Source organism: Dermacentor albipictus, chromosome 9, assembly GCF_038994185.2.
Source record: "Dermacentor albipictus isolate Rhodes 1998 colony chromosome 9, USDA_Dalb.pri_finalv2, whole genome shotgun sequence".
Taxonomy (NCBI): domain Eukaryota; kingdom Metazoa; phylum Arthropoda; class Arachnida; order Ixodida; family Ixodidae; genus Dermacentor; species Dermacentor albipictus.
In genome coordinates, this window is record NC_091829.1 from 103,667,329 (window position 1) to 103,680,615 (window position 13,287).

The window sequence follows — 13,287 nt, forward strand, 5'->3', positions numbered from 1 at the left end:
CCCCGTTAGGCTGAATAATGAACTGGGACCAAAAAGTAAGGAAGCTCTGGCGAAAGCAGTGGAAAAAAATTTAAAAGGTAGACGAATACCAGACAGTTGGTGACGACAAAGTAGGATGAATTTATTCTATAACGGTAAAGGCGAGAAACAGAATTCACTGGTATAGACCGTGGACCATTACCTCAGTAATATGCAGGCTAGCAATGCAGGCAATCAAATTAAAGCCTCAAGCATGGGCAGAGAATGTAGGAATTTTGCGAGAGCTTCAGAATGGCTTCAGAACAGGTAGGCGTTTGGATAATACCTTGTTTGTTCTTACCCAGTGTATTGAAATATCGAAAGTAGAAAACAGGCTATTGTATGTGGCTTTTTAGACATTACAGGAACCTATGACAATGTAGACCGCAACATTTTGTTTGATATTCTGGAAGGGGAGGGCTTAGGTGGCGATTGTCTACACCTTTTGGAAGGGATTTACCTAAAAAATACCGTTTGCGTTGGATGAGAAGGCATGAGAAGCGAGGAGAAAGTTCATATCAACAAGGGACTGAGGCAGGGGTGCCCTTTATCCCCGTTGCGATGTATGATGTGCATGGTGAGGAGTGAGAGGGTGCTAGATGGAAGCAATATCGGGTTGAATCTCTCGTACAAACATACGGGAACAGTAGCAGAGCAGCAGCTACCAGGTTTAATTTTTGCGGACGACATTGTGTTGCTAGCTAACGCGCAAGTGATTTGCAACGTCTGGCTAATATCTGTGGACAGGAAAGCAATAATTTAGGTTTGAAATTTAGTTTTAGAAAATCAGGTGTTATGGTATTCAATAAATACAGTGAACAGACAGTGGAGATAGAGGGCCACGAAATACCTCGGGCAACAGAATATAAATACCTTGGTATATGGATAAATGAAGGCAATATATATTTGGAAACACAGGAAAAAACAATAACAGTGAAAGGGAGGAGAACTGCAGCCATAATAAAGCACAGAGCGCTATGGGGATACAATAGGTACGAGGGCCTCCGAGGTATGTGGAAAAGTGTAATGGTTCCAGGACTTACTTTTGTAAATGCCTTTGTTTGCTTTAAATCAGGGCTACAATCAGGATTCGGCGGGAGCCAAAGGTTGGTGGGTCGCCTTGCATTGGGCGCTCACGGGAAGACTTAAATGAAGCTGTGCAGGGTGATATAGGCTGGACTGGCTTTGAAGTTAGGGAAGCTCGCAATAAAATTTAGTATGAAGAACGGCTGAGAAATGTGGGAGAAAGTGAATGGACTGGGAGAGTGTTGAAGTATCTCTACAGGAAAAACATTGATTCACAGTGGAGGAAAAGAACTAGGAAGCTTACCAGCAAGAATGCGGCCTGTAAGAAGGTCAGGAGGAAAGTCAGAGAGGCTGAAATAATCTCATGGGTAGCGGCAATGGAAAAGAAACCTGCCATGAGTAACTACTTAGGAGAACAAAAAGAAATCAGGAAAGAAACAATTTATCAGAACTCAAAGAGAAGCTCATTACTTTTCGAAGCGACATCTGGATGCCTTAGAACACGCACCTATTAGGCGAGGTATAAGACGGAAGAAGAAGCATGTGCTTGCTACGATAAAGGTGGGGAAAAGATGGAGCATGCTTTTTAGAATCTGAAGACATCTACCCAGCGTTCGATTTAGGCACCACTGGCCTACTTGAAACCCTTGGGTTCAGCGAGAACAGTGGTAAAGTAAACATGTCCGCAATAGGAATTAGTAAGAGACGATTGGATCTGCGCTTTTCACGGGGCAGTACGCCGCTCTTCCGTGAAATATCTGAAGCGCAGATGATCACGAAATTGGGTGATACGTGTGTTAGCTTCCCGTCTCTGGCTCTCACAGAAAAAGAATTAAGTTTCTTGAACGTGGCATCACACGACTCGTAACTATGTTACATGAATTCGCACTTCACTTTCTTGTAAGCGCATGCGCGGTGTACGCGGCCTGCCATGTAAAAAATCAACGCAGTGGGAGGATAAACTTAGTTGAAAGTTTGCGCTTGGTGTGTCGTATTCTCTCACGTCAGTGTCGCTTTTTTTGTCGCGCAATATCATTTAAGCAACATGAGAATTCTTATGGTACTTCACGGACTTCTTGTGGGCTTTCCATCAATATATATATTTATCTATTTGTCTCTATCTATCTACTCACCCATCTATCCATCTTTCTATCTACGTATGTATGTGTGTTCATATCTAACCGTTTTCCCGCCCACCTGGTTCACTGGGTAGTCCGCGGTCGAATGGTTAGCGCATAGGGCTGCTTTGCTACGGGAACAAGGCTCGAAATCAACGATCGGAACAACTTGGATCGCTGAATATACGCAAATGTCTCCATACTTGCCAATCCTCCACGAACTTCCCTCATGCCGACATGGGTCGCTGTCAATGCTAAAACTGGTTGGCACCACCATTATAAGAAACTCTCTGACGCCCACTTGGATGACTGGGTTTGTGCCACTTGGTCTGTGCTGGTCTCCAATGAGCATATTCGCTGCCAACTTGGACCACTCAGTATGTACCGCTCTCCATGAATGCCTTCCACGGCAAACTAGGCTGGCTAGGTATGGGTCACTGGAAATGTGGCACTCCACAATGACGAGAAATGATCCAATAAGCTTCCCCGATTTTGAGAGGAACCAAACCCACGTCACATGCGTTGTCAAAGACAGTAACCCGACGACGGCTTCCACCGACTGCGATAAAAATGCACAAGGTATGTGCTGCTCTTCAATGAACCTCTCGCCAAGTTGGACAACTTATTTTGTGCCACTGAATTTGCGAGAAGTGAGGAAACAATTCTCAGCATTGAAAGGCAGCTGCGCACCAAGCTTCTCGCTTCGGAGATCATGCGTGCGTGGATTTCTCGGCAGTGCCAGTGGACGGCGCCGAGCATCAAAAAAAAAAAAACGCGAGAGAGGAGTACGATTGTGGCATGAGGCGTTTCTCAGTGTTCGCACGCACCGGTGCTCCATGTGTTTCGCAGTTCACGCGCGGGCATCACGGGTGGCGTTAGATGACCCTGAGTGTTCCTAGGGAAGCACGAAAGATGAATCCCGCTGCAGCAGACGTCTCGTGCAGAACTCGTTTTGACGGTGGCAATGCGCTGTTTCGCTAAATTGTCACGTAGTACCGTAGGCACCGAGGTCCAAGCTACGGATTTCTATATCGGCGTCCTTGTCGAAGTGCGCACGTCCCGGGGGCGACTGCATGCGTCATTTGTGTTCTTGAAATACATCCACCTGCGGAGTTTTCCACTTGAACTCAACATAACACTTAGGCTTCTTAGAATGACGTTTGGCGTACCACCTACCTTCGCCCGCTCTGCTATCACAATGGAGGGGCGGGCCACTCCTACCGCCGAAGCCCATATCGCAAGATGGGCCTAGGAGCGTTCGCCGTCGTCGCGGCACGCCCGCAGCGTGGTGAGCGGCCACGTGACATGGCTGACTACATCACCCGAACGCAGTGGAGACTACAACGACTTTCCCGTTCACTGTCGCCAGGACGCCACCTGTCGCCGCTGCGCCAACCACATGCAGGCCCAACCCGGGGCCGGTCCGTAAGTTCGTATCCTGAAATCTAGAAGCACACAGCGATGGAGGTGCGGTTGCTATGCGTAGAAATGCCGAAGATTCTCCGCCACCGACGACCACGCCTCAAGATCTTTATCTACGGCGCAGCAAGGACACGCTGCCATCCCGACGAATCCTGGAAGAATATGCCGACGAAAGAAGATCTGACGACGCGACGTTCCAGCCACAGGTGAACACAACGAAGCCGTTATCCAACGCCAAGGCCTAACTGGAACCATCGACCGCGGCGCACACCTCCCGCTGAAGCCTCGCTGCCGCGTTTGCGGGGAGGCAAGCGCCATCTGCTGCTGCCGCAAAGAACCCAGTGGCGCATGCAGAGAGTGCCTCCCGAGCTTTTGCTTACAGACGCGGCTGAACCAACTATCGATGAGAAGAAAGTAATTGTAATGTTAAACATTGATCGTCAACGTGAGGAACTTGTAGCTATTTTGGTCGTGAGGTGGCGCGGCCAGTCGCAGTATTGATGTGCTGTCTTGAAGGGAGAAACTTGCTGGCGTATGGGGTGTCTCATTCGGGAATTCGGCGAATGTGAGCTGTGCGCACCGGAGTGTCCTGATGCACCATCTCATCCAACCGTCGTCGCCCCAATGCATGCCTGTGCAGGTCTGCGCGATTTGCCGAATTTCCCCTAAAACGTAGCGGCCATGACATCTTTCCGGTTCCGCAATAAATACTGGCGCATGCAGTCCGAAAAACACAGCCTAGGGCATCTGTTTCTACTTCTCGGAAGAAACCTGCAATGAAGCGCTGAATTGGGCACCGCCAAAGGTGGTTAATAAAGCGCAGGACATAATGGCCCGTTCCTGGGGCGATCATCGGCGGCCGCGGTGTAGCGAAGCAAACGAGCACAGCGAAAGATGAAAGAGCGAACGTGGAGCGGGAGATGAAAGACAGGTGCCGCGAACGGCGCAGACCAATGAGAGCGGCCCGTTCAGTGGCGGGCGTGCGGGAACTGATAAGGCGATTCGATGCGTACTCTTATCTGGTCTCAGCCGGACCGCTTATTTTGTACTCGCGTCAGTTTTATCTAGCGCATGTATGGTTTCCTTGGCTTGGTCTCATTCGCGCTTATTTCGACTGTCACGGCTTGCGGTTGCTTTTTACATTGATGAATCAGTCGCGTGACACTTCGCTCCGTTTTCAACGTGCCGCACGAAACGCATTGTTCATGCCAGCCAATATATCGTGAAAATAAAAACACGTACAGAGCTGCGCTCAGACGTTGTCTGAGCATCGTAATCTTTGACAAATATTTTTTTCAAGCTCTGAATACGACGACTTGTAATGTAGGGGTCGTCGACGTGTTACAGATCAAGATTACAGTGAGCTGTAACCTGCCCTTAAACATCTTACTGTTTGCAAACTAACGTATTACCGAATCTGTGAACCCATTCGCGAAGTTGCCAGCGACACTGGTTGAGTGTTAAATATCTACAATGCAAATGAAAATTTTTTACGGTCGCATGAATATTTTCGTGGAACCCGCCATGGTTGCTTAGTGGCTATGTTGCTGGGCTGCTAAGCACGAGGTCGCGGGATCGAATCCCGGCCACGGCGGTGGTATTTCGATGAGGGCGAAAATACCCGTGTACTTAGATTTTAGGTACACGTTAAAGAACCCCAGGTGGTACAAATTTCCGGAGTCCCCACTACGGCGCGCCTCATAATCAGTAGGTGGTCTTGGCATGTAAAACCCCATAATTTAATATTTTCGCGGAAATGAAATCATTGCAAGTTAACGCTTATCGTCCTACCAACGCTTTAAATCAGCAGATTGAGTAGTAAATATTGACACGTGTACCTATCTTTATCGGGCGACCACGTTTCGCTGCTTAACAACTGTAATCGCACAGCGAGGGACGCGCCTGAATGTATCCGATGTTTCTAGAAAGTTATCGATGCTTCTACCTGGCTGTCTGTTGTCGCCGAACCTTGTGTTATCTGATTTCATCGCGTAACGCGAATGGTGTAGAACTTTGTGGAAGGCACACGGGTCCGAACGCATAGTCTGGAACATTCGACGACTGCTCTATAAAAGCCGACGCACTTGACCCGCTGATCAGATTTTCGACGATCGCCGACTGTGTTCGCCGCTATCGTTGTGCTTTAAGTGTATCCTGTTTTGTGGGCACAGGTTCGCCCAATAAAAGCTAGTTTTGTCTTTCACAGTACTGCAACTGTGTTCTTTCTTCACCGTCACTACCACGTGACAATATAAGTCACTGTAGTATTACCTTTGTGATGCTATCTGATAAAACTCTGCGCCGCCAGATGTCGCTGCGACAGTAGCTGCTGCCGTATACATCTTCAATAAACTAGCCTACCCCAAACGGAAATTTTTTTTCTTGCAAAGGTGCTAAAACTCTCTATTACAAGCATTCGCTCACCTTACGAACGTTTCCGCTGAGCTTGGCCACAGCGGTGCAGGCGTCGCCGTACGAGACGCTGATCAGCGCGGCCAGCATCTGAAACGTGGTGGTCTTGCCGGCGCCGTTCACGCCGAGCAGACCGAAGCACTCGGAGGGCCGCAGCGCCATGTACATGCCCCGGACGGCGTGGAAGTAGCCGTACCGCTTGTGAAGACTCCACGCGAGGAGCGAGTGGCCTGCGAGCCCTTCTTGCTGCCGTGCAGCGTTGACGCGCTTCTTCTCCTCCTCCACGTCTTCCTCGGCGGGAAATTCGCTAGGAGCGAAGGCGTCTCCAGAACCCCGGTAGCCGGATGTCCAGAAGATCACGATCGCCAGGAGTAGCAGGCCTTCGACTAGCACGATCAACAGCTCGTAGCCTACTCCCTCGTAGCTAAATTCCAGCAGACTGCCGTGGCAATTTATTGCAAATCCAGGCACAGTAAAAGAGCAAAGTTCAAAGGCCAACTGCAACGAAGTTGCACATTCTGTAACATTTGTTTTATAACTTGGTCATGTATGCCCATCAGTGACATTGAGCGGATCCGCAGGGCTGGAGTTGTTTTCGACAACCTTTAAACAACACCTACGCGTATGACGCGTGTATTTGGCGGTTGTCGTTAGGCCGCGAATCTCAACATTACGCCTCCAAGGTTTTTCAGCGCGCTCCTTCTGGCTCGCCTCACCACACACCTGAGGCCACGTCACCCAAAGAGACCAATCGAAGCACGCCCATATCCGAACATCTCTAGGTCGAGCGGACTCGTCGTGACACTTCGCGACAGGTACGCTATCTACGCTAGGGATAGAACGCGTGCAGAAACAGCTACGCGCAAGCGCTGGAGTATGTCACGGGTAGCACACTATAAAGTTCAGCATATCGCCACAGAGGGAAAGAATTGCCGACCGCGTGGAATTGCTAACAAAACAAGCATGTAGTACAGCTATTTGAAGTCTGCCTGCATGAGCCCAACATTTCCCGCTATAGGCGCCGTAGTGAGCTCAGTTTTAGCCTACAAATTTTCTCCCACATTTATCGAAGAGGTTTTGTTACATGACAAAGAGTACAAAATTATCATTTCTAACTATACACTGTACTCTTTATTAGCTAGTTTGTTGTTATTGTTGTTTTGCTATTATAAACGCAAAATAGCGTTTAGCACGATCGACAACTCACGTGACCACTGGCCTTGATTTAAAATTTTTACCGGCGTGGATTCATTGGTTCCTGCACTTAACCTGGAGGCTTATTTTCTGCTAAAACTAGTTTATCGCGCTTTGATACGTCGCGCAATTTAACTTAGGGAAACATGACGCGTTGCGAAGGATGTAAGCCCGAAACCTAGGTTTCTATCGTGAGCCATGCGGAACACGTCCGCATCGAAATTAAAGCCGGATTCCGCAGTGACTGACGACGGCAATGACCGGTGAGCGGTTTATCATCACGGCTTGAATCTTTATGTAATAGTCGTTTCGTTAACTTACAGGCGCACACAAGCTAACGAAATAGCTCCTGCTATACATATGGGCAGTCAGGACCCTCCATTGCTGTTTCCAAAACAAACCTTTAGCTGCGGGGCCGTCGCTATAAGCACACACTAACGAAACAAACGCGATATAGGAAAGCGCTTAACATTTTTCATCTTACTGTAGCCGTGGCTATAGGCGCCTGCATGGCGTTATCAATATATCTACTTTTTTCGAGTCCACCGGCACCTCCTTTCGTAAAAAAAAAAACAGAATAACCTTTTGCTAAATCGACGTGAAAACACTGAATTTATTGTATTAAACAGTTTCACACATGATAATTCACAAATATTTTGTGCTCATTGGTTCCAAGTGTTCTTGCTGCTCAGTTTGGTTTAACTTAGGGCACTTATTTTTCCAGTAGTGAAGCGGTGCATCACGTTCCTGCAGAAAAAGACTACAGCAGTTCTAATAGCTTCATGTCCCGCAAGCATTTGCTTGTGGGGCCAGCAGTGTGACCTGTTCTAGTATACAAATTAGCGCAGAAATCGTCTCATGTGCGACCTTATTATTACTTCGCCTGTTGATATGCATTCTATTTAGGCAGTCATTTATATTGTGGACAGTAGCAATATTTATTTAACATGCTGCTTCAGGACCCTAGAATATACAGTGTACATTTGGATGTCATGCAGTCACAAACCATTCAATATACAGGGTGTTCAAAATTAAGCTTTGTGGTCTTCTGAAAATTAGGCACTGGAAGGCACGCGAAGACCACCGGCGCCAATGGCCATCAGTCTATATGGCCGTCAGTAGAGGCTCTTTGGTCTCCTGGTCATCAAAACACGCCAGCTACGCGATGGCCAAGGCACCGTGGCATGCCGCAAAGCCAGCAGGGCGAGCACCGCACGTACCAGCGCACTCGACCCCTAAAAAGCGCCCACATTAGATATTTATTTGCAAAATAAGTTATGTCCGCTTTCTCTTTGTGTCGCGCCACATTTGGTATTCCTTCGTAAATTACATGCGCTTCCGCTGCTTATTATAGTATTACTGTGGAAAGTACTACCCTTCTCGAAGGTTGTTCTTTATTCTTTGGCATGCGCTCGCACTCGGGACCTCGGTTTGTCGCGGAGGTCCCGCCAAGGTGCAGTGCGCCTTGTCATGCGTCACTACCAGGTAGTGATAATGGCAGTGTTTCTTCTTTTCAATTTCGGCAATAAAATAGCTGGTGTTGCAAATGTTGCGGTGCGCCACCGCTCGTATCTGAAACGTCAAACCAGGGTGCTTCAATATACAGTATTGAAGAACATTGATCGAGCTTAGCACGGAGGCCTCGATATTGTCGTGGGTGAAGTACACCTAGTCTGGTCGGAATTAACATCTTTACTAACAGCTGCTCAAAACTGTCCTGCTCTTCTTTTCTCCTATCTCCCGCTTTCCAAGCACACAGGCTCACACATGGAGTGTGGCATTACTCCCTACCCCGAGGTAGCATCGTTGAGACGCTAAAAGAAACGTCGGAAAGTAATGAAGAAAGGTGTGGCTGAACAAATGAAACAAGCCTAATAGGTCACATGTACGCCAGAGTAAGAAGCACATGCAGAATTGCTGTAAAACATAGTTGCAGAGTGACCTGCCGAACGTAAACCAAAGTCTCTCCAGGGGCGGGTCTTAAGGTGGGAAGTAAGGTTTCACTCTGGTGGCGTAAAGGATTTAGGTTAGGGCTGATGACGGGAACCTCTTAATGTGCCTTCTGCAATTGCCTCATAGTTAACCTCGATGAGTCGACGCAAAACCATGTATGGACCATAGTACCAACGTAATAGCTTTTCCGAATGACCATGCTTTTGGAACGATGTCCCTATCCACACCACGTTGCTTGGATTGTACGTAACCTCTATGTGGCGAAGAGTGTAGCGGCTGGTGTCTAACGTTTGACGACACTGAGGACGAGATCGTGCATGCTGACGGGCCTCGTCGTTGCACCATATTGACACGTATATTTGTTTATCTTCCTGGGCTGAGATCAGCCCAGCTCAGCGCTGGGCTGAACAAATGTTATCGCTCAGCGCAGAAAGTGCCTGCATGCATCGGCACTTTAAACGAATCTTATTCATTTTTCTGTATATTGTCACCGACAATTATGTATTCTGATTGTATGCGCGACGCGCGTTGTGTGGTACCGTCTGGAAGAGAGGTGGTCACCAGTAATTTCTCTGGAATATTCGATGACTCATCTAGAAAATCCGACAAGCTTCACCCGCTGATCAAAGTTTCGACGATCGGCGACTGTCTTCGCCGTTATCCTTGCGCTTTGAGTATATCCTGCTTTTCTAGAAACCGGTTCGCCCAATAAAGAGTTAGTTTCGCTAATTGCAATTTTGCTACTGTGTTCTTAACCGCCACTACCCCGTGAAATCTGGTGGAGGTGCGTTGCGTTCATGCACCGGATGAGCCCAATTAGCCGTGATCAAAGCCCGGACCACGAAGAAACACCAACGTCGTTCCGGACTATCGAGCACGCCGCAGGCTGAAACACCTGCCCTAACCTAACCTACCTGAGGCAACCAAGATTATTGTGGCCAACTCTACAACCCCTGTGACAGCCCCAGTATCCTTAATCGTGCTGCAACAGCCCAGGAAGCCACAGACCTTCCGTGGGCCATCGTTTCAAGACCCCGATAACTGGCTGCAAACATACGAGAGTCGTTGTCAACAACTGGAACGCCGATGACAAAGTTTGGCATGTGTACATCGCCTTTGAAGACGCCATGGTTTTATTACCGAGAGCCAACTCCGACTACGTGGAAGCTGCTCTGCAACGGTACTCTGCATACCTTCAGGAGTGTCCTGTGCAAAGAGTGAGCCCAAACTCTACCTAAACCTGCGTGTAGCTGCCAAACAAGAACATCGCGATCCTTCTGCAGGAAATCACTCGCCCTTTCCACCACCCCGACCTCGACAAGTCTGAAGAAAAGAAAGTTAGGTTATTGAGGCGGGGTGTGAAAGAACAACTATACGCCTAATTGATGCGCAACCCACCCAAACTGTCGCTGAGTCTCTTTCGGAGGCCACAATAATCAAGAAGACGCTTGAAGTATGCACCAGGCAATATAACCACCCTGCGCTAACAACAACTTGCGCCGAAGCTCAAGTGCTAGACGCCGATGACCTGCGCGAGACGATCAGAGAGGTCATACAGGAAGAGCTGCAGAACTTGTGCCTAAGGTCGCAGCTCCAGGTGGCTTCCATCGCTGGCATAGTTAAGGAGCTTCAGCGGTACCGGCATCACTGCAATCCCAGACGGAAGCGATGTCCTACGCAGCCATCACCCTTCGTCAAGCTCCCCTTCAGCGCCCGCGCCGTGGTCCCATTATGCCGCAATTCCATCGCCAACCACCGCCGCTGCCAGCACACCTGCCCATCACCAAGTAAAGCTACTTGAGAAAGGTGGACATTTTTCGCACCACCGACCATCGCCCGCTATGCTATCACTGCGGGGAAGCCGGGCAAGTGTAACGCTGATGCCCATACCGCGACTTGGAACTGCGAGCGTTTGCCGTCACTAAAGAGCGCCCACAGCAGGGCGAATGACCACGTGATCTCGCCGACCACTTCACCGCCATCATCTGTCGCAGCTTCGACGATCATACACTGGTCCAGCCCGGGGCCGGTCCGTCAGCCCATATCCGGAAAACCAAGCAGCAACGGATGGAAGGGCGGATGCTTTTTGGCGAAATGACGAAGGTCTTCCGCCGCCGACGGTGACGCCGAAGAGACTATTTCGATGACATAACAGTGACACGCCGCAATCCCGACGAATACTACAAGCAAAGAATGCACCGACGTGACAATGCGACGTACCAGCCACACGTCAACGCGACGCAGCCGTCATCCGACACCAAGGTCTAACTTGAACATCAAACAACGAGCCATTGACCAAGACGTGTTGCTCGACGGCCACACAGTCACCGCGTTTGTAGACACAGGAGCAGAGTAGTCCGTCATGAGTGGACCCTTCACCGCCCAGTTGAAGAATGTCAAGACAGCGTGGAAGCCCCCATATACGGGCCACTGGAGGACACCTAATAACGCCGACTGGAATCTGCAGTGCGAGAATTGCCACTCATGTCCGGACCTACCCTGATACCTTCGTTATCCTCGAAAAGTGTTCATGATACGTCATTCTCGGCATGAACTTCCTGAACCAACACGGCGTGTTCATTGACTTCAAGCCGATGTCGATAATGCTATCAGAAGATCAAGCGATGCCGCCGAATAGTGCTCGTAGTGACCATGCCTTCAATGCGCTCGAAGATCAAGTCAACATTCCGCCTCGCTCCAGCATTGTCATTTCCGTCGGCACCGTAACACTCGCAGACGTAGAAGTCGTCATCGAGTGTGACCGGCGTCTGCTTCTCAACCCCGCAATTTCGTAGCAACAAGAATTGCTCGACCGCACAGGGTAAGGAGAAAGTGGGGCAGACAAGCTTCAGCCAAAATTTCAAGCATGTCAACAGACGTGTATGCGTTTCTCGATGTATGCACGACAACCGAATACATCGAGAAAATTGTGGGAGCCAGTAACGCATTTGTCCTTTAGGATTCTGCCGCATATACCCCGACGGCTATAGGTGCCGAGCCATACTTCGACATAAATCCAAGTAGCTCCACGAGTAAGCAGCAGCAGCTCAGCAGTCTTCTCCGACGATACAAAGACGGTTTTTCGACGTCATCGAGAACTAGACAAATACCAGTTGCAAAGCATCGCATAATAACCGAAGAGAGCGCTGGACCACTCCGCCAGAGCCCTTACCGCCTTTGGAGCCTTTGGACAGGTGACGCGAAGCTAAAAGGCAAGTCGACGAAATACTGCACGACGACATCGCACAGCCGCCGAAAAGCCCGTGGGCACCTCTCGTAATCTCAAAGCAATAGGACGAAACCCTAGGTTTCTGCGTCGATTATCGTCGACTGAACAAGATCACGAAGAAGGACTTACACGCCCTCCCACGGATCGACGATGCATTGGATCGATTCTGCAATGCTAAATAACCCTCGTCGATGGATCCCAAGAGCATGCTATTGAAAAATAGAAGCCCACGAGAGGGATCGCGAAAATACCTTCATCACGCCAGACAACCTGTATGAGTTCAAGGTCATGTCCTTCGAACTGCGTTTAGCGCCTGCAACGTTCTGGTGCGCGATGGACATGATATTAGCAGGATTGAAGTGGCTACCCTGTCTTGTTTACTTGGATGACGTCGTCATCTTCGCCGGAAGACGATCACCTTAGACGGCTTGGGACAGTACTAGAGCCATCAAGCTATCAGGGCTCACTTTGAAGCCGAAAAAGATCCCCTTCACTTAAGACGAGCTTCTATTTTCGGGCCACGTCATCAGCAAATGTGGAGTCTTTCCCGTAGGTCTCTCTTCTCATTTGTCATAGCTGCGGGAACTCTACGAAGAGGTGCACTTTCGCGCAAGCTGCCGCGACAGCCAAAAGGTTGCAGCATCAGAATACGCGGTCATGCTTCATCGTGTACTTATGCGCTCACTCCCCGAAGATATCACCAATCTATGTCGCCAACGCAGGTGGACACTCAAGCCGACTACGGCGCTGCTCCAAGGTCGCGACTACAAGACGTGCGAAAGGTCATCAAGTCCCTGTAGGTGCAAGTCGAATGCAGAGAGCGAAGCTTCCCGTTCAAGGTCCCTACCAGAAAACGCCCTCGCAAGAAACGTGCGATGCAAACCGTGTCTAACACCACAGCTACGATGAGCATTA

General features: G+C 49.3%; 1 protein-coding gene across 1 annotated transcript in view; it reads right to left on the reverse strand.

The window, feature by feature from the left end:
* Nucleotides 1-13,287, reverse strand: part of LOC139049599 (phospholipid-transporting ATPase ABCA3-like) — a 344,592-nt gene that overhangs the window by 70,108 nt on the left and 261,197 nt on the right. Inside the window, exon 7 of the mRNA XM_070525181.1 lies at nt 6,009-6,466. Within this exon, the coding sequence (XP_070381282.1) occupies nt 6,009-6,466 (458 nt within the window). The remainder of the gene's footprint in view (nt 1-6,008; nt 6,467-13,287) is intronic.